The sequence below is a fragment of the Talpa europaea genome (assembly GCF_964194135.1).
Source record: "Talpa europaea genome assembly, chromosome: 2".
Classification (NCBI taxonomy): domain Eukaryota; kingdom Metazoa; phylum Chordata; class Mammalia; order Eulipotyphla; family Talpidae; genus Talpa; species Talpa europaea.
The window spans coordinates 10,837,707-10,862,461 of record NC_140068.1 but is presented as its reverse complement, the minus strand read 5'-3'; the positions used below and the strand labels follow the sequence as shown (position 1 = coordinate 10,862,461).

The 24,755-nt window shown below is 53.6% G+C and overlaps 1 protein-coding gene across 1 annotated transcript in view; it reads left to right on the top strand.

The window, feature by feature from the left end:
• The window catches only part of EZR (ezrin), a gene marked incomplete at both ends in the record, with an annotated part of 29,077 nt that extends 6,082 nt beyond the window's left edge, over positions 1-22,995 (top strand). The window contains 12 exons of the mRNA XM_084257775.1: positions 2,809-2,892; positions 7,040-7,135; positions 7,987-8,261; positions 8,841-8,924; positions 9,826-9,972; positions 14,527-14,623; positions 18,862-19,025; positions 19,760-19,890; positions 20,711-20,871; positions 21,178-21,270; positions 22,474-22,725; positions 22,831-22,995. Of these exons, the coding sequence (XP_084113901.1) occupies positions 2,809-2,892; positions 7,040-7,135; positions 7,987-8,261; positions 8,841-8,924; positions 9,826-9,972; positions 14,527-14,623; positions 18,862-19,025; positions 19,760-19,890; positions 20,711-20,871; positions 21,178-21,270; positions 22,474-22,725; positions 22,831-22,995 (1,749 nt within the window). The remainder of the gene's footprint in view (positions 1-2,808; positions 2,893-7,039; positions 7,136-7,986; positions 8,262-8,840; positions 8,925-9,825; positions 9,973-14,526; positions 14,624-18,861; positions 19,026-19,759; positions 19,891-20,710; positions 20,872-21,177; positions 21,271-22,473; positions 22,726-22,830) is intronic.
• Positions 22,996-24,755: the final 1,760 nt, after the last annotated feature.

Here is a 24,755-nt window from a genome sequence, read left to right as displayed (position 1 = left end):
CAAAGCCCCTAGATAAGTAGATCAGAACATGTGTGTAAATGAACTTGTCCCCCCAGTAAATGTGTCACTGGAAAATGATAAAAGTTTGTACTAATTCAGCACATTATTGAAGATCCATGAAGTTGAAAATAATCTAGTTAGCCTTCTTGAAACTGTTGAATATACTATTGATGAAGGCCCTGCCTGGCTGTGCACCTTGATCTTGATCTGGGTAGGAGACCCCTCCCTCCTAGGAAGTGTTTGGAAACATGGGGGTGGGGTGGGGGGGTCTTTTTAGACAGCTCAGTGCTGGGGACACTTCAGTAAGGGGCCTTGGGATGCTGAGTGTCCCCCAGTGCTGGGACTGCCTTGCACAGTGAACCCTGTGCTGCCTGGAATCCATTGTCCCCCCAGTGAGGAACGCTGGTGGTGATGAGAAGCAGGCGACACAAACACCCACTGAGGCGCATGCCTGGCCTTGGCACTAACACACCACTGGATCATGTGATTCCATTTCACACGCGCTCCCTTCTCAGCCTCTGTATGAAGATGGTATCGCATGCATTCTCCATGAATGTACACGTATTCATTAACATTAATTTTATAATTTATGGAGGGCTTTGAGAATGGGGATAATTCTGATGCATCCCTAGATCAGAACTCAGGGCAGTAGTATGAGCAATGGAGGCAGTGCCTGCCGCTCCCATGGCTGGAGTTCCTGGGGCCAGCTCGATCCTGGCCTTGGGCACACCACCTGGGTTGAGGTTCATGGCCTCCCGGGATTTGGAGCATCTGGGAAGAGGTCTGTGGAAAGGCCAACCCCCAACCCCCAAACTGGCCAGAGGGCTTAGCTGGAATAGCTGATGCTGGAGAAGGTCCTGCCTGGGGTGTGGCTGCAGGTCACACAGACACGCCCAGTGTCTCTGCTGGTTGAGTTCACTTTGCACACAGTCACTTCCCTCCCTCCAGCCCTATGAAAATAGTCACTTTCCAAGAGTGAACTTTGAGTCAAATGTGAACCTGCTTCAGAACCTTTGAAATAGTTCTTCTAGATTCCTACTGATCACTTGAAAAAACGGTTAAGCGACATCCTTTCTATGTTGATTATTAGCTTTGGTTTCAGGAAGTGACATTTCTCACGGTCCTCAAATTTGGAAGTGCTCAAGACCAGAATTTAGTGTCCAAAATCTCCTGTGCACAGATTCTGATGTTTTATACTTGTCTAAAACAGGGTGATGGCCTTCAGTGGCCTTGGGAACAACAGGTTACTTGGTGGTTCCGTTTCTGAGTCAGTAAACACTAGAGGGAAAAAGTCCATGAAGGGCCTACATTTACCCCCGCCCCCAACTTCACTTTGTCACTGGGGGCTTGTGAGCAGCACTTGGAGCTGTGCTCATTGCTGGAATATTTGGTTTTGTGTCTACCTTTCCCGTTTCTAGTCTCTGCTCTTGGATCCATAACTGAGAAACGTAATTGTTTTATGTTTCTCAAGAGTCATTTTGACATCCAAGAAAAATTGTCATCAGGAAAAGAAACTTAGTTTTTTATATTTTCATGCAATTGAAGAGCTTAAAATATGCCTTATTGTTCTGAGTCAATGCCGCTTCTTTCATTTGTGGGCTTGAGGTTGGAGGGGAAGGTTTTTTTTAAATCTGGAAAAGAAGACTCATTTCATCCTCCCAGTAATCAGCCAGAGCGTCCAGAGAGACTGCACGGATATAAAGTATCTTAGTCACCACGGCCTCGAGTGTCAGGGGGGAAATGACTTGTGGGAGGGGATGACTCCTGTTCCCGAAGGGAGGACTCACAGGGAGCTGACAGTGACTGTCCCGGAGGCGCTGACACTGTCAGCTGAGCCTTCACCAGTTCCCCCTGTGCCCCACGGCATTAGGGCTGTGTCGGGAAGGACTGAGGATCAGTCACCCCAGCTGTCTGCATCTTTATCTCACTTGAAAAATGGGAAGCCCGAGCATGTCTCAGCATGACGCAGGATGGTCTGGGTGATTTTCCTCCAGGACAGTGACAAACTAGCCAGATTTGTGTGTTCTTCATATACTAGGAAATCTGGGCTTTGTTCAAGTGATAAATTTGAAAACTCCTTGGAATGCGTTTTTTAAGCAAACTATTAAATGGCACCATGTTCAGGCCCTCCTGTCGCCACCACCTCTCCCCCTCCTGGTAATGCTTCCACCTTTGCATTTCACTCTCACCTTTCGTCCAGGTAGACCACATGTCACACTGATAGGCTGTGTGCCATTTGGCTTGTCATGGTTTCAATTTTGGAAGCAATTTTGTTAAGTTTCTACTGTCTTCATAACAACTATTTCTAATGCTTTACGTACCCTGAGCCTTAGTCACGTAACATTTCTCTCCTCGCTGTTAGATGGTTTCCAGGGGTGCTGTGAACATTCGGGGTATAGAGTCTTCTCTTCCTTTCAACTGCTGCCTCAGTCTGAATTCTGAGGAGGCGCCCACCCCACCCACCATTGTGAGGGTCAAGAGGTCGTGTATGGAACTTCATCCGTGGGTGTCAGTATTTCCTAGAAATGCAGCTTAGACCTAACTGAGTGTGCTCTGTTAGGGCAGAGGGCACACCTTGGAATCCAGGCTGCACAACCTGAGACTCACCGGCTTTCTCAAAGCCTATGCATCTGCACACGTGTGCACATGTGCACACATGTGCATGTGTGTGGCAACTAGCATAAGAATGGGTCCCAGGGGAGCACACCCCTGCCATCTTGCTAAGTTGCCTTGCATTTACGTGGATGGCTAAGGAGATTATGAAGAGGAAGAAATTCAGCTAAGCGTGATTGTTTCCCTGTTTTCTAGATCAATGTCCGAGTCACCACCATGGATGCGGAGCTGGAGTTCGCCATCCAGCCGAATACGACAGGAAAGCAGCTTTTCGATCAGGTTGGTCTCTGAATTTACAAGGGAAGATTCTCATTTAGGAAAACATTTTTGCAACATCTAAAATACTTGGTTTGCTAAGCCTGCTCCTGGCTTGCTGCTGGCCTTTCCGCGGAGCACACTGTTTTCCCCACTCGCGGGGGCACCGCACCCCTGTGAACGTGTCCAGGCATCCCTGCTCACAGCCCAGAAGAGGACATCAGGGCCTGCAGCATCCTCAGCAGCAGGGGGCTGCATCCAGAGGCTGGGCTGCTGCTCCCCCATCTCCATGGTCCCCGGCTGGTTCTTGTGGGAGGCTTGGCAGCTGGACAGCTGTGTGGCCAGATGCTGCCCCAGGCTTGAGCTGAGCCAGGCAAGTGCCTCTGCCAGTGGCTCCCTGGCTCTTTCTCCAACCAGTCAGCTATTTGCCTCTTTCTGTGGCCCACCTCATCTCAGCCCCCGCTCCCCATCGGCGCCCAATGCATTTTCCACCCGATAAACATACAGTAAAGGAAACTTAGTGGAAGTAAATAGGCTTAACATTTTTTTTTATTTCCATACATCTTTGTTGGGTGTATGGAGCTTGATGAAGACAGACTTGATGCTGTCATATGCAGAGTTCTGTGGGAAGGGTCTGCTTAGCAACTTGGATCAGAATGGAAGGGCTGCCTGGAGGCAGTGGGGGCAGGAAGACAGCTCAGGGAGACCAAGACCCCAGACTTTCCTGGAGGTGTGCCCAGGGGTGAGCATGCTGGGGCTGAGTCTAATTTTCCTTGGCTGCTGATACCTCCTGGAAGTTGGGGGCATCTCTGCTGCCTCATGTCCTATCTTGTTGAGGCTTTGGGGGCTACAAACCATCTATCCCCCTTGAGGTCATCAATGAGAAAAGGTCAAAGTTCTGTACTATTTCACAGCATTATAAAGCTCAGTAACAGACATTTACATAATGCCTAGTAGGAGCAAGAAAAGTGCTCTTGTCTGTTGTATAAACCAGTTTGAAACCTGGCAGGTACTGGACCAGGCTCAGCTGCAGGCGAGGAAAGTCCCGGGCAGTGCTGGTCACTTAGGGGCTACTGCCTGTGTCCCTTATATCTATGTCGGGAAGACCCTCCCACTCCGGCCTCTCACCTGCCTCCCTAGTCAGCACAGCTCACTAGATAGGTGGGTAGGTCCTTAGTCACCTCTGCCAGAGCAATTTCTCATTTCTGAATGATTATGCTTGAGAAGAAAAGAAATGAGGATTTAGAGAAAATAATTCAACCACCTTTAAAATCAGAAGATGTATTAACTATTGGAAATATCCTTTCATATTTATTAAATATTTGCCAACCTCATGTTTTAAAAAGATTTATTTATGCGTAAAAGAACTGGGGTGCAGGCCACAGGTACAGGGGGTAAGAGGATTCACCAGAGACAGAGTGGATGACAGAACAGATAGATTTACTGAAATATACTGTTGAGGGGAGCAGCGGGCAAGACAAGAGAGGTCTGCTGCACCCTGTGGGTCAGCTCACTGGCCAGGGATTGAACTCATGCTGCAGTGGCTGTGGATAGCTTCATAGTGCTGAGACTTAACCACCAGGGAGGCTCAGCTGTTCGTAATTTTGTTAATTTATTAACTATTTTCCTAGCCAAATATAATCTCAAATTGCTCAATCATTTTCCCAAAGAGATTGAAAACTATTTTCTTGTTCAAATTTTATTTGGTCTTGTTTGTCAAGCTTTATTTCAGAGGTCAGCACATTTTGTCTGTAAAGGCTTAGGTGGTGAACAGTCTGGGCTGGCGGGCTGCCTGGTCTCTGCCGTAACTCCTCCGCTCCGCTGCACATCATGAGAGCAGCTATAAACACACAAACCGTGAGCCTGACCATGTGCCAATAAAACTTTATTTATGAACACTGAAATTTTTACATAATTTTATTTTTCCCAGCCATTTAAAATATAAATATAAAACCCATTCTTAGTATTCAGGCTGCAAAATCAGTCTGCAAACCAGTTTTGGCCACCAGGCCCACAGCCTGTCCTGTCCCTGCTTCATGTGAAGACCTTCCTGGGTGTGGAGGAGGTACACAGGGGAGTGGGGGTGCTGTAATCCTAGTGCTGTTTTAAAATATCCTTTAGCTCTATCCTTAAGTTTGATATTCCATTGTCCTTTCTAATGTCTCTTAACAAAACATATGAGGTATTCAGCTCCAATAGGCCAGCCTCACTAAAGGGTGTTCATTGTGATTAAATAAAGAATCCTTTCCATGTTTTAAGGGACTCCTCTCAGTGGGATTGGGGAAAACCAATGGACTGAACCTTAGGTGTTGTAACAAACAGCCTCCCCCTCCTGTTCCTTCTCCCACTAGTGTTAAGGGCAGGGCGGAAGGCGAGTTTTCAGGTGTCTGCCCTTGAGGTGGGCAGCACAGACCAGGACTTCTTGAGACCTGAGGCAGTGCAGAGCATTTTAATGGGAACAGTACATCACCCGGAAAACCGTGATGACTTCCAGGGTACAGCTCCTAGCTTTAGAGGGGGCAGGATCTACTCTGATGAGGGAATTCCTCTCTCGGCAGGCGGGCTTTGGGACAGAGGGCAAGTGTGCCGGCCCTGTGAACAGCAGCCGGCTTCCCCAGGAGAACCCCCTGGGAGACAGTGGACTGCACTCTTGCACCAAACCTAGAAATAGGACTAGGTGCTGACTGGGAAACTGGGAAGTGGAATTTCAGCAAATTTAGAAGCAATAGGTGACTGTCCCACTTCTTGACCATCTCTCATCCCTGAAGGTGGTTGCCCAGGAGGTGAACGCCCCCATGTGCTAGGCCATCCCCGCTTTAGCCCATGAGCTGCATGCATGCATGCCTTCCTGCTGTATGCACTTGGGCACCAGGGCAGCGCGGCGCGCCTGCCCTGCGTGTGCGTGTGTGTGCATGTGCGCCATGCATGCATAGGTGCCCATAGGTGCGTCTGCATCTGTGCAGGCATATGTGTGAGCTTTAGGCTAAGTGGAAATGTCCCTGGCTCTCTCCGTGCCATTATTTTAAGATCATGCACTGCTCCACCTCACCCAAATAGGATAAAAATATGTACTGCATTGGATGGGGCTGGACTTAAGGTAAAAATCTGCAGTTTTCTGAAAGAGCAGCCTACAGCAGGAGCAGTGGCTTTGGTTGGATGTGGCTGGTAGGGCCTTCAGGCCCGGGTAGCTCTGCCTGCAGCCCTGGGCCTGTGTCAGCCAGAGTACTTGCTGTGGTGAGAGGTTGGTGGTCCTCAGGCAAGTTTGTAGCACTTACCCCGTTTCTGGGTGACAAGCAGACTCTTGCGACACCAGGCCTGGTCTGCAGCCGAGGAGGAGGCAGCGCAGAGCGGAGCCACCTGGGATTTCAGGTTGATTTTAAGCAAGTGCCCCAGATACCCAATTGGTCGTTTCAGTCTGTTTTGTCTGTTTATTCGAATACAGCAGAAGCTGTCTGTGTATAGAATGGGTACCTCTTTTTTAAAGTATTAAAAGGTACATGAGGCCTGGGACTTGGTTTGGGTGATGCTCAGCCAGCCCTGCAAGCTGCCTTCCTGCTGCCAGGATACAAGAACGACCCGCCTGGGCTCTTCTGCGAGGGAGGGGCTGCGGGAGACTGGTTTCCTGGGACTGTGAAGAATTTTAACGTGTCAAATCCTCCTGATGACTGAGGGTTGAAGTCCCCTTCTGAGCACCCCAAAGCTGCTACCGGAAGTCTGCGGCCTTCCGAGTCCTCCCTTCCCAAGACTACCTTCCCCTGAAGCCAGTGAAGTCGCAATGCCCGGGCCAAGTGGCCCAGAGGCTGAGGGCAGCCAGGGGCCCACATCCTCCTTTGCTACATGCTGGGAACCTTGAGCCTATTGTCCCCTGGGCACACCTGGCAGGTGACGCGCTCACCTGTGGCACGTGGTCACGGCAGGCTTCGGGCCGTGCCCGACGTGCTGGGTGCTCACCCTCACCCAGCTTGTCCTCGGCACAGCACAGGAGGAATGTGAGTTTTTAAGGCTTAAGGCTTAAGCCTGAGATTGCTCAAGTTGATGTGAAAGGTTAACTCACTCCATGGCTTGGGTGGAAGGGCCTCCTGTGGTGACAAGTCCATGAGCTGCGTGTGGGAGCGGCAGCGGGTGGGTGCTGCCGCCACCCCCGAGTTCTCACAGTGTGCCCCTCCCACAGGTGGTGAAGACCATCGGCCTTCGGGAAGTGTGGTACTTCGGTCTCCAGTATGTGGATAATAAAGGGTTTCCTACCTGGCTGAAACTCGATAAAAAGGTAAGCAGAGGTGACTCTCCACAGGGTAATTGGGTGTTGTTCTGCCCCGTTGACATGGAAACAGGAACACCTTACTCTGTCTTTTGTTTTTTTGTTCTTTTTCGTTTGTGCAAAAGTTTTCATAGACAAAAGGGTCGCAGGTTTCCAGTAAAGGGGATGTTGGTTGGAAATTCGATCCCGCATCTCCTCTCTGCCCTCTCACCTGCGCACGGCGGGCCTGGGCTGAGCTGTCAATTGCTTCAGGTTGTTTCTCTGACGAGATTGCTAATCTGCTAAGCCATGAATCATGGCTGTTTTGTAAGAACCTGCTACTGCTTTGTTTGAACGTTGCTGGGTTATCTTCCAACACTAAAGGCTCGATGAGCCTATGAATAATAACAAAGAAGAGCAAAAAGCTACATGTGTTTTCCCCAACTTGAAAACTAGCCCCTCCCCAGGACCTGCTGCCCTCCTGTGTTCCCGTGATAAGTCAGGAGGGCAGCTGGAGCGTGAAGGCGAGAGTCCTGTGGCCCAGCGTGGGCTGGACACAGGTGCCCCCTCACTGGCCTTGAGGCCAGGTTGCTTGTAAATTCAAGTTTTGTGGGATGGCACACTTGGTCCCGGGAGCTCCGGGGACTGGAGAGCTCCCAGGTCAATAAGGGGTCATGTGAGGTTTCCAGCTCTGTGGTGGTCCAATAGCAGGACTTTAAGTCTGCCTTTTCTGGGTCTTACATGCTAAGGAGGCAGCTTTCAGAAGAAACACCAACTCCTGAAAACTGCCCAAGGGCCCCTTTGAGTGAGTGTGACCAGCCCGTGTCTGGGCAGGCGGGTCTTGCTCTTGCCAACTGTGTGGGGCTTTGGTCGTTGTCCAGGTGTCCGCCCAGGAGGTCAGGAAAGAGAACCCTCTCCAGTTCAAGTTCCGGGCCAAGTTCTACCCTGAGGATGTGCCTGAGGAGCTCATCCAGGATATCACCCAGAAGCTGTTCTTCCTGCAAGTCAAGGAGGGAATTCTCAGCGATGAGATTTACTGCCCACCTGAGACGGCCGTGCTCCTGGGCTCATACGCCGTGCAGGCCAAGTTTGGAGACTATAACAAAGAGATACACAAGTCGGGATACCTCAGCTCTGAGCGGCTGATCCCCCAGAGGTGAGCAGGGGGTGGCAGGCCTGGGTCACGGAGGCCCAGAGAGGCCTGATATGTGTGAGGAGGCCCAGAGCTAAGGACTCTTCAAGGGCAGTTTTCTGGCCTGAGTGCAGCCCCATGCTGCCCCCTCACACTGACCAGCCAGTCTTGTCCCTGGCGCCCAATGATCCCCCCCACAGGCTCTGATAAAGAAGCATGGCAGGGACTGAGGAATGCTTGGCTTGCCACCTGGGGGCCCACAGCTGGGTGCAGCTTCTGAGGCCAGTGACTCGGCTCCTCTGCTGTGTGGTCAGCAGGCCCCGTTCAGTCTCTATCTGCTGATGGTCACATGAACGACCCCTTGGGAAGAAGAGGCCTCTTAAAATAAAACGCCTTTTAAAGAATACAGTTTTCCCGGGAGGATGGGGTGTCTTGTTCTGGGTTCTGAATCTCCCGGGCCGTTGTTTGTCATCAGCAGAAAGGCCAACCTCAGAGTTAGAAACGGGCGCTTTTTGTGTGTTATTGAAAGAGAAGTCAAGCTTTGCTTGAGGAGGTGCCCATAATCTGTCTCACGCCCCATGGGGTCTCCTCTTATCTCCCCAGGGTCATGGACCAGCACAAGCTCACCAGAGACCAGTGGGAGGACCGCATCCAGGTGTGGCACGCCGAGCACCGCGGGATGCTCAAGTGAGTGGCTGCCAGATGCCTGCCGTCTGCCCAGGGCTCCAGTCAGGGCCTCTGGGGACCAGGCTCCAGGCCCAGTGCAGGCAGAGCGGGAGTGGCTGGGTGCTGAGTGCTGTGGGGGTCCCCCAGCAATACCAGGTTTTCCTGCTTGAGGTGGGAGGCACTTTAGCATAAGCTTTCAGGCTTGGAAGCTTCTCCCTTCCTTGTTCTAGAAGAAGGTCTGCAGCTCCCCTTTAGTCTAGTGAGGGCTCTCTGCACATGCACCAGCAAGTCGGTCCTTCTGTCCAGCGCAGGGGTGCTTACTGCTCATGGTGGCCGTGTGGTTGCCTTCACTGCATGCGTAAGTGGGAATCACGGACCCTGAGTGAGAACACTTGCTAGGAAAGAGCGAGACCAGGAGGTAAATGAGCAATGTGGCATGACCTGCAGCCTGTCGGCTAGGGCTAGAGCTCCGCCATCCTGGGCCCTCCTCCCAGGCAGGGCGGCATCTGCACGGTCCTCACCTCTGGTCATGGGCAGTTTGGAGCTCAGAGACATCATGTGCTTAGCATTTCCTGCCTGACCCAAGTGTCTTTTATGGAGGAAAATAACTAATCCAAGTGATGGCTGCCAGTGAGGAGCAGCGCAGCCCCAATGCCTCTGGGCAAGAGGTAGAGAAGGCCCGTGCCCAGCACTGGACTGAGGAAGCTGCCTCCAGAGCAGCCGGTCCCAGCCAGTTCCCTCAGAATGTGTGGGGATCTGGAGCCCCACTCGGGGTCGGGGTGCACGTGGCCAGCAGAGGGACGGACTAGAGCAGGCAGCGGGAGCCCCTCCAGCGAGATCTGCCGCAGGGAGACCCTGGCAGTGGTTTCCCTTTCGGGACGGAGCTCACACTAATGCTTCTGCTCATGTTCGTCCCCACTAGAGACAGTGCCATGCTGGAGTATCTGAAGATTGCCCAGGACCTGGAAATGTATGGAATCAACTACTTTGAGATAAAAAATAAGAAAGGAACAGACCTTTGGCTTGGAGTTGATGCCCTCGGACTGAATATTTATGAAAAAGATGACAAGTGAGTGGAACTTCACAAATTGCCTCCATCTGCTGGGGTGGTGGGCCTGGAAAGAATGGAGTTCAGGGCACAAATGTGGGTTGCGGTTGACATTTCATCTAGCAATGTAACTGGCCCAGGGGAGACTCTTGATGCCTTCTCATGCCAGCGGCCAGCAGAGGCCTGCACTATTCCTCACCTGTCACCATCCCACATTCCCAGCACGTGTAGCCAGGGCCCAGCAGGGGCGCCCCAAGGTCTTGACTTGACTCTGGGCGCATACAAAGGGGCGGCCAGAGGCACCAGCCGCATGGTTCCAGCCATCCTCGTGGCTTGAGATTTGTGTTGATCCAACCAAAAATATTTTTCATACTACCAGAGACCTCAGATTCTGTAAACAATGTCCTTTCTGTACATTTTTGCTCGCTCTGGATCCATTGTTGCATAGGACCTGCTAGTACGGGGCGGCGTGGAGTAGGCCAGGCCTCCCGTTGGCTTCCCTGGCCCATCCCTGTGGCTACAGACACTGCATTTATGCCCTTTGCTGCCACCGCACCAGATACAGGGAAAACGTCATTCTGAGTCACTATGGGCACGTTTTCCATGATGGTTCCCGGAGAATAAGCCAATATTCTTGATTTTTCTAGTTAGTAGCTACCTCACTCTAAGAGACAGTAGGAGGAAACTCTTCTGGGAAAAGAAGGCTCATGTTTGCCACTGGCCTCTGCTCTGAAGGGCTCCCCCAAACACACCCCAATGGTGCCTCTCAGGCTTCAGGCACTGACTGAGAGGAACAGTGCCTCTGTCAGGAGGCTCCCCGGGGCTGTAGGCAAAGCCCAGCCTGTCAACCTGGTTCTTGCATCGTGAGCGTGGGCAGTGGGCCCAGCATTGTGGCTTGAGTGTGCACAGGCCTTGGAACTAGGGCAGAGCTGGGCGTCCTGGCCCCTCCCAGCGCGGGCTGTTCCTGCACATAGTGGCTCCTGCATATTTGCACGCCGCACCCGTCTTGCTGGTCTCAAGTGTTCGTGTTATCAGCTCCCCCACACCCCATGTTCCCCAACCCCCGGCATTTGTGATCAAATGGCACTGCTTTTGACAAATGACAGCCCTACAGCCTCTGTGAAGTCCCACCAGGTGTGCCCTTGCCACTGCACACACAGGTGGATGTCACTGGGGCTGGGTGGGGTCTGGGCCAGGCAGTGCCAGGACCTTCACTGAGTGGGCGGGCAGGAGGCCTGCATCCAAGGGCCTCACTCTCCCCGGGAGGAAGGGTGCCATTGGGCGTGACTCAGGCTGTGCTCACCAGAGAATCCCTGGCTTTCCCCAGAGCCTCTAGATAGCTCTCCCTGGGGGTGCCAACCAGGCTGTAGAGGAACACGAGCATTCTGGGAAGCAAGGGGCTCCTGGAGGCCCTGAGTAGGAGTCTGGGGCTGGTTAACTGGGCAGCAGGGCCCGTGGGATTCATGTGGGAAATAGCATCTGTCTTTGACCTCATTTCTTGAACGACCAGATCCTGTAGCAGCCACGTTCAGGGCTGTCCAAACAGGTTTTACAAGCTTCAGGAAGCAGCCATAGGCAAGAACTTGCTCATGTCAGCTGGTAACTACCCCCAACCCACATAAATGTACATTTTTCCAAGTAAAATTTCCAGCGACCTGCTCATTCAGTCCTGTTCCTACTCTCCTTCCTCACACCCCACTTTATTTTTTTTATTTTTATTTATTTGTACAGGCCAGATGTGTGGGAGAGTAAGAGGATTCACCAGAGACAGAGTGGGGAGCAGAACAGGCAGACTGACGAAATAGACTGCTGAGGGGAGCAGCGGGGGAGACAGGAGAGGTCTGTCTCGCCATGTGGGATTCTCGCTGGCCGGCTGGGATGGAACCAGCGCTGCAGAGGCTGTGGACAGCTTCACAGTGTAGCACTCAACCCACTGCGCCACCAGGGAGGCCCTCATACCCCACTTTAGTGGTGAAACTGGCAGTTCACTCAAAGGTGTCTTCGCCCCAGAAAAAGTGATGGCCCCAGGGCCAGCCTCACCTCTGCCCCTCACACCCCGTCCCTATGAAACATTAATCCAGACAATGAATCAGTAGATTTTTTTTTTCCCTTTGAAACAAATGTTGACAGCAACAAATGACCCAACAAATGTTGGGTGCCAGGATGGGCGGGAGACTGGCTCGGTGCTGGGGGGTGGGGGGTGAGGAGCGCCAAGACCACTGGTCCCGTCGCAGGACTGCCCCTGCCCCCGCCTGGGTGACTGGTGTCCTTGGAACCTTGTTCGAGTGAGAAAGCATATGCCCACCCTGGGAGCTGGGTGATGAGAGACATAGTGACTGCAAGAGGCTGCAAACACCCCCCCCCTCATTTTACTAAAATGCTTATCCTTTTTGGAATTAAATATTCTCCGTTTGGGAAATGGCTGCAGGGGTCGCTTCCATGGTGTGCGGAACCACCAGGTGGCAGGGAGGACTGAGAGCCAGTGTCCTTTTCTTTCTGGTCTTAAACCCTTAGATCAGGAGCGGTGGGGACATGGACAGGGAGGAAGTGGGCATTGGTAGCTTGGGGACTGGGAGAGTTCAGGGCAGCTGGGCGTCCTTAGACCCAAAACAAAACAGCAGAAGCCAGCAGGACAAAACTGAAAGAACCTGATCCTGCCCCCAAGCCCTGTAGTTCTTTAAAAGCGCTCTTTTTCTTCACGTGTGGAGTATACATAATAAAACTACACGTATGCTGGCAAAGCACAGCAGAAACAAACCTTAGACTTGGTGGAAAATGTGCTGGTTACCAGCAGGAACAGGGGAGAGAGGAGTGAGTGAAGCTGAAGGGAGGAGGAAAGATGTAACCCCAAAGTTATACACATGTAAATGACTGACATTTAATAATAATAAAAAAATTAAGACAGAGGCCTATTTGCCCCTCCTAGGGCTCCCCTCCTAGGGCTCGCTCCCACCTATGAAGCTGCTGGTGGGAGGGCTCCAGCTAGCGATTCAGTTAACCCTTTAAGGGAGAGGATGTTGAAAAGGCTTTGCAGACAAGTTGGGGACCAAATCAAGAAACAGGGTTCTTTTCCTTACTTGGGGTTGTAAACGAGATGTTTTGATTTACATTTCCATTTGATTAGCTGTAGAAATGATGTTTCAGGCACATTATAATAAGCCACTGAGAAGGGTCGTGCTGTCTCTGACACAAGGCTGTCAGAATATGGTAACTGTGGCTTCCCCGGGGTGCTGGGACGGTCCACCTGGGATGGAGGTGATTGTGCTGATTGTGTGATTTTGTTTTAGTGCCTGTGCCCATCACAGGTGTCAGACCGTTCTCTCCTTTCTGGTTTTGGAACCCCAACTTGAGCACAGACATGTCCAGTAGTCTCTTATAGAAGTTTGCCATGGCGAGACCCCCAGCTCCATCTCCTGTAGTGAGGAGCTTGGAAGTTCCACTCACATGGGCCAAGGAGAGAGCCCATCCTGCGATGGGCCAGGAGAGGTGGGGTCCTGTAAGTGTGCCTGGCAGACGGCAGTAGAGAAAGGAAGTGGGGAGATGCAAAACAGTGTTACGGTCGTCAGTGTGTTTTGAACTTAAATCCTGAGCTGTTTTTTCCAATTGGAAATATTTCTAGACTTTATCAGGTTTCCAAAAACAGTCAGTGGAAGGAATCCCCACATGCCCTTCGCCCAGCTTACAGAACCATAGCGCAAGTTTGGAAATCAGGAAGTAACACCTGTAGCCCAGGTAGCCGCGTGAGTCATCTGCCCCAGGACCTGCCAGGAGGCACCTCTGTCTCCCTGTGAACCCCCTCAGCCCCTCTCCTTCCACCTGGGACGTTTCCACAGTCTGTCTTATGATGTCACAACCTTGCCACTTCTTGCCTTAAGAAGGCCCTCAACTTGTTGGCCTGGTGCTTTCTCTGAAATAGATTCAAGTTTTGCATTTGGGGCCAGAGCCTCACGCAGGTGCTGCTGGGCCTCCCAGGCTCTCGTGGGGTGGTGCCGCTTACTATGCCTGTCACTGCGGCCCGGCCACAAGGTGTCTCCCTGTGAATCCACTGTCCTTCCTTTCATGACTGAGAAGTGTATTTCAGGAAGACACTTTGAAACTATATAGATATCTTGTTTCTTATCCTGTTTTCCATCTTTTAATTCTAATGTCCATTGATGAGTCTTGCATGAAAGTTATCACACCATAATTCCAGAAATGAATTTTATAAAATTATTTCTTTCACATGTGTTATTTGTATTCTGTAAGAAAACAATTTCTCTTCTCCATTTGTTGTTTAATTATTGATATTACTATGGATTCTTAGTAATATCAATAATTAAAGCCACAGTGAGGGGCCTAAAATTGAAAGACTGATGTGAACAGGAGCATATCTAAAGGGCCTAGAGCCTGAGCCGCGGGCCGCCCCTGGCTTAACCCGGGACTCTAGGAGCTGTTGGTGACGATGAACTGGGCGTCCTGGCTTCCCAGCTTTATACTTGTTAAGTTCCGCTAACGTAATGCAGTCACGTACCTCCTGTACCTCTTGGAGCCAACGAAGCACACACCTAATCTCCCACCTTTGTTTTTTCACCTCAGGTTGACTCCAAAGATTGGCTTCCCGTGGAGTGAAATCAGAAACATCTCTTTCAGTGACAAAAAGTTCGTCATTAAGCCCATCGACAAGAAGGCACCTGTGAGTTCATATGGGTTTGGCTCAGGCTGCCATCTGACCTTCTCAAGGCTGAGTGGGTTTCTGGGATGACAGTCAGACTTCCTGTCCGAGTGAGCAGGAGCCAGTGATACTCAGAAGCACCTGGGGGCTGGGAGAGTTTCGAGCAGGTTATGCTGAGGGTCAAAGGGCCCTGGGGGCATGACTGACCTCCATGGGGAGGTAGCTGTTGAGTCCAGGTGTCAAAAGCTGGCTGTTCCTGTTTTCAGTGTTCTCCATTCTTACAAAGAAAAGGGCAGCTCTGAGTCACTGTGCTTTTCTCAGTAGTAAGCGTTTCACAAAATGCTGCGTGTCTGGGCTCTGGAAGATGTTCATGTTCAAGTAGAAAACCCACTGCCTCTGGTCAGGGTGCAGGGGTGCAGTGCCCACCCACACCCAGCTGGGGCATGACTGCTGGTGGCCACCACCATGAGCCTTGGTGTGATTTCATTCAACCTTGTTCAGAAAAGTCACACTTGCCTCCTGAGCACTGCTGGTCCCTGCTGGCTTCCCTCTCCCTGCCCTCTGCCCCGCGGGGTCTTCACACTGCACCCTCACATGAGCGCTGACTGGGAAAGGTCGGTGGCAAGATGAGAGGCGGGCGTGGTCCCAGGAGCACTCAGCTGCAAGGACCCTCGCCTCCTGGAGCTGGAGGAATAGGGTCTGTTAGCTGCAAAATCTGGTGCCTCGGAGCAGTTGATTTTGGTTTTTATGTTTCTTCTGCTAAATTTAAATTGTAAGTTTTGTTTGCATGGAAGATTTAAGACATGCGTAGTGTAATGTGTGGTGGAGTGACTGAGGATTTGATTTTGTAATCAGAAATCTGGTTCTTTAAAAAAATGCCACTTGGAGAAATTCTGTTCTCTTCCTTCCAGCCTTGCCTGAATTTTACCAAAGGAGTAGCCTGGAAAGGATTTGTGTCTCAGTTACAGAGTCAGGCTCAGTGAGGTAGACGCAGATGGTGGTCCCGGCCTCGGAGCCTAGGGCCCACACTTGGCATGGCTGACCCCAAGCTGCAGAGTGGGCGTCGCTGTCCCGCTGCCCCTCCCTGGGTGGGCAGTGAGGCCCACAGTGTGAAAACCCAAGGTCTAGACACAGCCTGTGGAGGTGTTTTCTTTACTGCAAATGCTTCCTGCTGTTTGCAAGCTCCAGACCGCTGCTCCAAGGGTAGTTGTAGTCATTTAACGTTGAACTGACATTTAAGTCAGACCCTGCGGTGCTGGGAAACCCTAAATCCATCTGCAATACATGACGCAGGTCATCGCGGGGACCCCATTAGCCCTGAGACTGGGTGACTGGCAGAGCAAGATGCTCCTGGTCAGTAAGGGGCTAATTTTTCAAATAATTTTTGTTTTGTCTTTGTTTTAAATTTGGCTGACAGAAGCAGGGGGCCTAGAGCAGCCTGTTTAAGGATTAAGTTGTGTTTTTTCAAAAATTTTGTCCCAAGTGTTGCTTTTGAAAAGCTGCAGAGTATTTCCCGGTCATAAACTTCCAAGCAAAGACAACCCTGATGCCCTCTGCGTGGATCAGGTGATCACGCTTGTACTGTGTGAAGCCACCGGATAGAGAAAAACAAGGAGGCAGACGCTCACTGGCTGCAGGCTGCACGCTGCGTGAGCAGACGGCCCGCCCGCCCGCCGAAGCCTGCAGTCTAGTGGAAAGAAGGAGAAAAACAAGTAAATCAAGTAATACAAACTGGCTGGCAGTGGGTTTAACAGTGCAGCTGTGATTAAATAACAAATCAGGATAAGGGGGTGAGAGAGGAGATGAGTTGGGCTGGGAAAACCTCCCAGAGGAGCCCCGTGGGGAGGGGTACGACGTGAGTTGCCGGTGAGGAGCGTGCACCTTGCACCCTCCACGCCTCCCTCCTAGGCCGCATGGCCCAGACTTTGTACTTGGGCCAGTGGAAAATTTCCCAGGTTAACCTTTCACCGAGAAGATAGAGAAGGAAACCCCAGAGCTGGAGCTCACATCCTGGCAGCTCAGAGAGTTCTGTGTCTCAGGTGACATGTGCAGGGCACCCCACCACACTGGTGACCATGTCCAGTCCTGCTCAGTGTCCCAGCACCGGCCCCGAAAAGCCCATTTCTCCTCCCTGCCCGGGGGACCGTGGTTGTCTGGAGCCGCATCCGGACACTGGCTGGACCCCCCCCCTCTCCCCCCCCCCCCCCCCCCCGCATACGGAGGTCCAGAGCCTGCCCAGGTGCCCTGTGTGGGGCCGGGACAAGCTGTCCCTCCCACCCCCTTCAGGGAAGGACCTCGTGGGAAAGGCAGAAGGCCCTCGGTCACCTGGCTTAGTATTTAAGTTTTGAGATTATGCAAAAATGAAAACCCATGTCAGACTGTGAGCGGCTCTTTGCTTGGCTTCTCCATCTCCTGAGCACTGGGGGATGCGGCCCCACTCTCCTCCTCCCTGGCTTCCGTCGGGGCCATTAGTTCTCGGCCGCTGGAGAGGCCGGCGGGGTTGTGGGTTGTGTTAGAGGCACGCATGGCTGGCTCGGATAAGAAATCTTTAAGTAAGTAAATACTAGTTTTCCGTTTTTGTTTCTAACTTGACACCAAGGCAGCCGGGGAGTCCCTCGGCCCGGCCCCATCAGCCGGGGCCCACGAGCTGCATTGTCCCTGCACTTCTCGGCACCATCTCTGGCCCTTGCTCTGTGAGGAGATGCTTCCTGCAACTCTGTCCCTCAGGTTTTTTTTAGAGGGACTTTTCTAAGGAGGAGCTGGTGCTGGTCAGAGCTTTTCTGCCAATGCCTCGGAGCCAGTTGAGCCGTGTGGCTGTCACGGCCAGAACACAGGATTGATTTCTCTTGTGTAACAAGAGATAGGTGGGTAATAAAAATACCTGCTGCTCCCAGCTCTGCAGACGCCTCCCCGGGAAACCCGATGACTTAATCACAAGTGTGTGAAACCCCAAGGAGGGCCCCACCCTGGAAGCCCGTGGGCTCCGGACAACAGGGCACTCTCCCTGCTTTCTGGGGCAGGAGAAGAGATGGAGACGCTAAGTAGGCCTCTTCGGGCATGTTGTGCTCACCCGCGGGCCTGTGGGTGGCCCAAGTCACCAGCACTGTTGATCGCAATCACCCTTTTCCTGGCCCAGTGATGGAATCTGGGTGCCGAGGGCCTCATGATCAAGATTGAGACAAGAAAGGAAAAAAGGAAAAGGAAGCACACAGGCATTTTTAAATAATGAGGATTCCCAAGCTGCAGTTCCCCTGAGTCACCCACATTATTCACAGCACAGCAGGAAGCTGGGGAGCTGGCTGCTGTGACCCAAACTACTACACACGCAGCATGGGGTTCTCACGAGAAGGCCTCCCTGCTCGCAGCCATGAGTGCTGGTGACCAGCCAGCTCGGGCCACACCGCCCTGAGTCCTTCAAGCCTCATCTCCTTTGCTCCTGCGGCTACCCCACCCAGCAGCAACTGTCCTGTCATGCCTTTGGGGGTATAGGGGTGTCCGTGCCGCATGCATCCTGTGGTCACAGGCTGTCAATCACCCCCAGATATGCTCTGAGCCCCTGACTCCTCAGCTTCGGTTGGTCCTGGAAGTAGATGAGCGAATATGGCCCTGCTCTCAGGGGAGCGGTTGGTGAGGGCCAGCACCACAGCTGACCCTTCTGTCAGGTGCAGGCCACAGGAGTAGTGCAGGGAGCAGGCAGGGCACGGGATGAGCTTCCGTCATCCCAGACAAGTGTCAGTGTCCTCAGGCCTGTGGGGCTGGACTGGACATTCCAAGGAGCGGGGGCTATTTGAGGCAGTGCCTGGGTATAGAGGAGGCCAGTGAGGTGAGCAAAGGGAGGTCGGGCCAGAGCTGAGCCCTCCCGTGTGCCAGGCCAAGATGTCTCGACCCAGCTAACAAACCAGCACTGAAGGCCCAGTGTTCCTGCTAGTAGCCTAGTAGCCGAGGGAGGTGAAAGGTCAAGGCAGTGGAGACGGGTGCTTGGAAGGTGAAGTTGGGGTGGTCCTGGAAGGATCTGAGGCAGCGGCTGCAGGGCCCGCGAGGACAGACAGGTTGACCTGCGGAGTCAGCAGCACAGGACAGAGCTTGGGCAGGCCCCACAGCCCAGCATCCTGGCTCTGGCACCTCGCTGACCCCATCGTCGGCAGAACCCGTCTGGCCCCCGTGTTTGTCCTTTTGAAACGGTATCTAGAACTTCATTAGTTTTGGAAGAAGAAAACCAAGGAAAGGGCCCGAGTCAGCATCCCCTGTTCTGTCCACAGGACTTTGTGTTCTATGCCCCTCGCCTGCGCATCAACAAGCGGATCCTGCAGCTGTGCATGGGGAACCACGACCTGTACATGCGCCGCAGGAAGCCCGACACCATCGAGGTGCAGCAGATGAAGGCCCAGGCCCGGGAGGAGAAGCACCAGAAACAGATGGAACGGTGAGCGAGGGAAGGGGCGTGTGCCCTGGGGCAGGACGGTTGGGCACCGGGGCTCTGCTGCAAACCAAGTCCAGACCCCGGCGCGGCCTGTGATCTCTGCCTGCAGCTCCAACCCTGGGCCCTGGACGAGGCAGGTGAGGCACTTGGGATAACTGAGTGGTCCCTGAGGTGACTGGCTGTTAAGTGTGTTGACACAACTTGCTGCCAGGCCTGAGCCTGCCCGTGCCACCTGCAAGGTGCTGTCTCTGCATATTAGTAATCGGTGTAGTGGTTGGACCGCCCTGTAGTTCAGGGCAAGGTGATTGGCAGTGACCTTCGGGAAAGAAGGTTTATTACTTACAAGGCCTGGAATTTCCCAGGCACTCCTGGTCACACAGCGAGGCCTCTGGAGAGAGTGCACGCAGGAGTGAGCGTGCAAGCCTGGGGTCCTGCTTTCACTGGGGTCAAGTGAGGGGGGGGGGCTAGGGTTTCGCGGGCTCACCCTTTATAGGGAATTTAAAACCTCAGCAGGGATTTAAGTGCTGGGAGAGAGAAAAAGGGAAGAGACACACACGTGGCCCAAATGACCAGTTTTCTCAGCGAGCCAGCCCCAAAAACAAAGGCCCGTGGCTGGCAGTGTGCGCCGGGACACCCTCTGCAGGGATGCCCGGCCACAGAGGCCAGGTCAGGCACTCGCGTCGCAGCCAGAAACCCCCACGCAGTGCTCACACTCCCTCCCCCCCCCCCCCCCACAGGCAGCAGCTGGAGTCCGAGAAGAAGCGGAGGGAGACTGTGGAGAAGGAGAAGGAGCAGATGCTGCGTGAGAAGGAGGAGCTGATGCTCAGGCTGCAGGACTATGAGCAGAAAACCAAGAAGGCAGAGAAAGGTGGGCGGCAGCCTCATGGCAGGCGTGCGTCGCTGCTGGGTTTTGGGGTGTCTGGACATCTGAGTCCACAGAGAGGGATCCAGACACCCAACCTCCAAGAGCACGTGTCCCGGCTCACACAGAACCCCAGGAGAGCGATGCAACCATCGGGTCTACACCGCACGGAAAGTGGCCACACTTTATTCCCAGCGTGCTGCTTGTGCTAGTGCTCTCTGCACACTGCCTTCTCACTTTCCCTCTAGTCCCATGAGGTGGGTGCTGAGGTCTCCCCACTTTCCAGGGGAGGATGTTAAGGTTAGCAGGCAGGAGGATTTGCCTGAGCTCACACCATTGGCAAGCAAGCCATGAGCCCCCCCACCCTATACACTGATCCGGGGGGGGGGGGGCAGTGCGGGTCATCCAAAAAATGCCAGCAATATGGCTGCTGCCACCTGTTCCCTGGACATGGGGCTTGCCGGGCAGTGCCAGGAGAGCCGTGTCCACAGCTCCCTCAGCCTAGGAAAGGTCCTGATTCAAAATATAGCTTCTCCTTAGCGTGTGTGGCTCCCGCACCTCAGAGTCGAGTCCTCGTTGAACCATGGGACGATGAGGTACATGAGCCCCGCCGGCAGGGCCGCCCTGGCGGCTCCTGGCGGTGAGCGCTTCTGACCTCCCTGCAGGCACTGCCACAACAGGTGGGGCCCTCGGCCCATGGCTTGGTCCAGGGCTTTAGAGCTATTGGGGTGATTCCCCCTTCATCCCACCCCACGCACCCAGTAGGGCAGGACTGCAAGGTCCCTGGCCAGAGCCTTGGAGTAGATCGGTTCTGTGTTCTTCGCAGAGCTCTCGGACCAGATTCAGAGGGCCCTGCAGCTGGAGGAGGAGAGGAAGCGGGCCCAGGAGGAGGCCGAGCGCCTGGAGGCTGACCGCATGGCCGCGCTGCGCGCCAAGGAGGAGCTGGAGCAGCAGACGGTGGATCAGATAAAGAGCCACGAGCAGCTGGTAGGAGGCCTGAGTGTCATGATGCTGAGTTATAGAGAGGTCCCTCTGGGAATCAAAAAAGTGGCACCTGCCTTATAACAATTGTATCTGGGCTGTATAAAGTGATCTGCCTGGAGCGGAAGCAGGGGCCGCTGTGGGTCAGGGCGGCGGATGTGGAGGTCCGGCTGGGTCTCAGATCCCCTGGGCCGGTGGACACTGCTGGTGGGAGGCAGGGAAGGGCCACTTGGCAAAACGTGACTGTTCAGTCACAGATGAACCCTGTGGGAGGATTCCAGAAATGACGTGGGCTTTGTTCTCCGTGCCCAGGCCGCGGAGCTCGCAGAGTACACCGCCAAGATCGCCCTCCTGGAGGAGGCGCGGAGGCGCAAGGAGGACGAGGTGGAGGAGTGGCAGCACCGGGTGAGTACAGGCCCCATGGCCAGAGCAGGCAGCCTGGCGGGTCAAGCCCTGGGGCCTCAGTCCTCTGCCGAGACCAGTTGTGCTCAAGCAGAAACCCACATAGGAGCAGGCTCGTCCCCATGCTTGGGATTAGTGGGGGTCGGGGTGGGGGGGGGTGGACAATGAGCCTCCTGTTCACTTCCACTCACTTGCTCTGGCCACCCTGAGCAGCTCAGCCCAGCAGCAGCCCCCCTTCAGGAACTGGCTTAAAATCCGATTGTGCGGGCGCCCTCAGCAGCCGCTGTGGTGCCTCCTCCCCGCTGTGCTCAGCGTGGCACCGAGGAAGGACCCAGACCCTGGAGGTTTCCCGACCAGGGCCAGAATGGAGGCTGTGCTGTTCATTTGCTGTGTGACTGGAGCGAGGGGCCTCTGTCTCTGGGCCTCTGTTTCCTCCTTGCAGGTTGGAAGTGATATCCAACTTGTAAGAGGACCCCCCCGGAGAGGTTTAACGAGCTGCAGCAATGATAGCTGCGACTCTGTGCACCTTCACGGCCACAGGGTGGCGCGGGGCAGGGCTGCTCAGCCTGCACCTCCATCCCTGGCCCTCACCCCATCTGGTGGCTCCTCCTAGAGACACCTGTGCCTGCCCCTTCTGCTCTTCCCTGCCTTCCCCCCACCATCCCAACTTGCCCCCAGACTTGGGTCCTAAGGGTTTTTGGAGAAAGTGCTCCCCATAATGAGAAGCTGGTAGCAGCACAGGTATAAGCCAGGCTGGGGTGGCCAAGAGGTGGGCAGGGTTGAGTGTGTGTGCCTGGGAGAAGTTGCTGGAAGGTTTGAGGGGATGGGTAAGGAAGTACTTGAATTCGGTGCCATCGGGCCAGTGGGGATGAGGAAAACCACACAACATTCTAGTGGCTTGAGGAATTTTCTCTTCGTTTTTCAACAACATACAATGAACATAGACTAGAATTACAGACAGATGAAAGAAGTTAACTGTACCTGAAAAACGCCAGTCCTTGTGCTATGGACGTGGTTGCTGTAGTTCACGAGATAGGAGGCCCAGGCCTGGGAGGGGCTGCCAACCCTGCCGGACACTTTGGTGGCCACCCTGGCCCACCTCCTCTATTCAGGGTGCCCAGCCCCCAGGAGGCAGGGTGATTGTTAAGAAAATAACCACACAGGAGGCTTCTGTGAGTTCTCACCTGTGTTCATCTGCTTTCAAAGGCCAAAGAAGCCCAGGATGACCTGGTGAAGACCAAGGAGGAGCTGCACCTGGTGATGACGGCGCCCCCGCCCCCACCACCCCCCATGTACGAGCCAGTCAACTACCTTGTGCAGGAGGACCCACAAGAGGGGGGCACGGAATCCGCAGGCTACAGCGCCGAGCTGTCCAGCGAGGGCATCCTGGACGACCGCCACGAGGAGAAGCGCATCACTGAGGCGGAGAAGAACAAGCTTGTGCAGCAGCAGCTGAGGGTGAGCAGACGTGGCCCGCGGTGCCCTCCAGACCGGACTGGGGTGGGGGCCTGTGCCCAGGGGTGGGGTGCAAGGTCCTGTTGACCCGTGTGTCCTGTGTTGCAGACCCTGACTGATGAGCTGTCCCAGGCCCGATACGAGAACAAGAGGACCCAAAACGACATCATCCACAACGAGAACATGCGGCAAGGCCGGGACAAGTACAAGACCCTGCGGCAGATCCGGCAAGGCAACACCAAGCAGCGCATTGACGAGTTCGAGGCCATGTGAGGCCGCAGGGGCCCACCTGGCGCTGCACATCCCGCAGACGCCGACCTTGTGTTTGTAGTTCTCTGGTAGGCCCCACCTCCTGGTAGGCAGTAGTTGTCCCTGTGGGGACTTGGGGGCTGGGGCCCCATGGGAGCTCCCTGGTTTATCTTTCCCAATTGTATCATAGTGCCAAATAGGCCTGATTTTTATTATTATTATGGAATCACTTCTTGTTTTATGCTTCGAGCAGGACTGATTGAATTAAGGAGAGATGCCTGTAAAGTTTGAATCAAACACACTTTATACCTGCGTGTAGGGGACGATGCCTGCGATGGGGGTTGGGTATAACGAACACGGCAGCGTTGCTTATATTCTGTGCCATACTTTTTTTTTCTGTTTGAAATTAGGCCCACATGATTGATTAATTCCTGATTTCTGCAGGGGCTCCATCCTTGTATATTTATGTTTTGGGAGGGTTGAAACTTGTTTTGGAAACTGAGTCTGGCCCACACTCCCATGCTTGTGCCCCCAGGGATTTCCTTCCTTCGGTCCTTCAGCCGGGAGGACAAATCCCGCTGTGAAGGGATCACTGTGGTGAAATCATACAGGCTGCCACGCCACTCCTGGGCAAACTTTCCTTGTTTTGTCTCTGCTTTCCTGCTAGATGGTTACTTTGTTGGACTTACACACCTAATTCATGATCAGCTACCAGCGTATAGTATTTATATGTAAGCGACAATATAGGTTTGTAACATTAGTTTAAAAAAGGGAAAGTTTTGTTCTGTATATTTTGCTACCTTTTACAGAATAATAAAGAATTACACATTAAAACCATGTAACTGTGGCACTTGACGTGATGGGACATGAGGGTGGTGGTGGGGCTAATGGGCCACTCTCATCCCATCCGCCAGGGGCTTTTGTGGGTGCTCTTTGCTCACACAGCTTTTCTCTCAGAGCTTTCTGAAAACACGCTGCTAACTCATTCAGGCCACGGGGGTGGGGGAGGGGAGAGGGGGGGAGCTCGTCCTGCCTGGTCTTGCCTCTGCTCCCACAAGAAGAGCTTGTGCTGACCTATTTCCATTCACCCACACCCCTAAAAGCTGTTCAGATGTTAGCCCAAATGCCAGCTCTGTTCATCCGTCTCCTCTTCCTTTGTGTTAAGCCACTCTCTACGGGTGGACCCCATCTCACAGGCCTGAAATAAAGTCCTCCGAGGCGAGAGACAGGGTGTCTGCTGCTCGTCAAGGAGGGACGTGGTCCCTGGCCTCGCTGACGCTTTGCAGGACCGGGTGTCCTGGGGTGGGCCTGAGAGCTTCCCACTCCAAAGTGGGCAGATTCCCAGCACCCCACACACCAGGCTCCCTTTTTCTCTTTGAAACACACAAACCTGGGCCCTAATGTCCACTATGCGACCAGCCGGGGAGACAGGTAACTTGAGCATTTATTGAAGTCTGGCCAGTTCCCACATCCGCACGATCACGGTGAGACTTACTTCTGGAACCCAACAACTGGTCTGTTGAACTTTAAAGTCATGCATTGCTTAACGGCATGCCTATGTTCTGAGGAAAGCATCCAAGGGCACATGTCCAGAGGTGGCCAGCACCTCACTCAGCAGCAGGATTCTGGGGTGGCCACGGGGCCATGCAGGCAGCCCTCATTGCCTGCCAGAGAGCCGGAGCAGGGCGGGCCGGCCCAGCTCAGGGCGTGCTGGGGTGCAGGGCATACTCTTCCAAGCTGCTCTTCCCGCAAGCAGGGCTGAGCTCCCTCACGCTGGAGCGGCC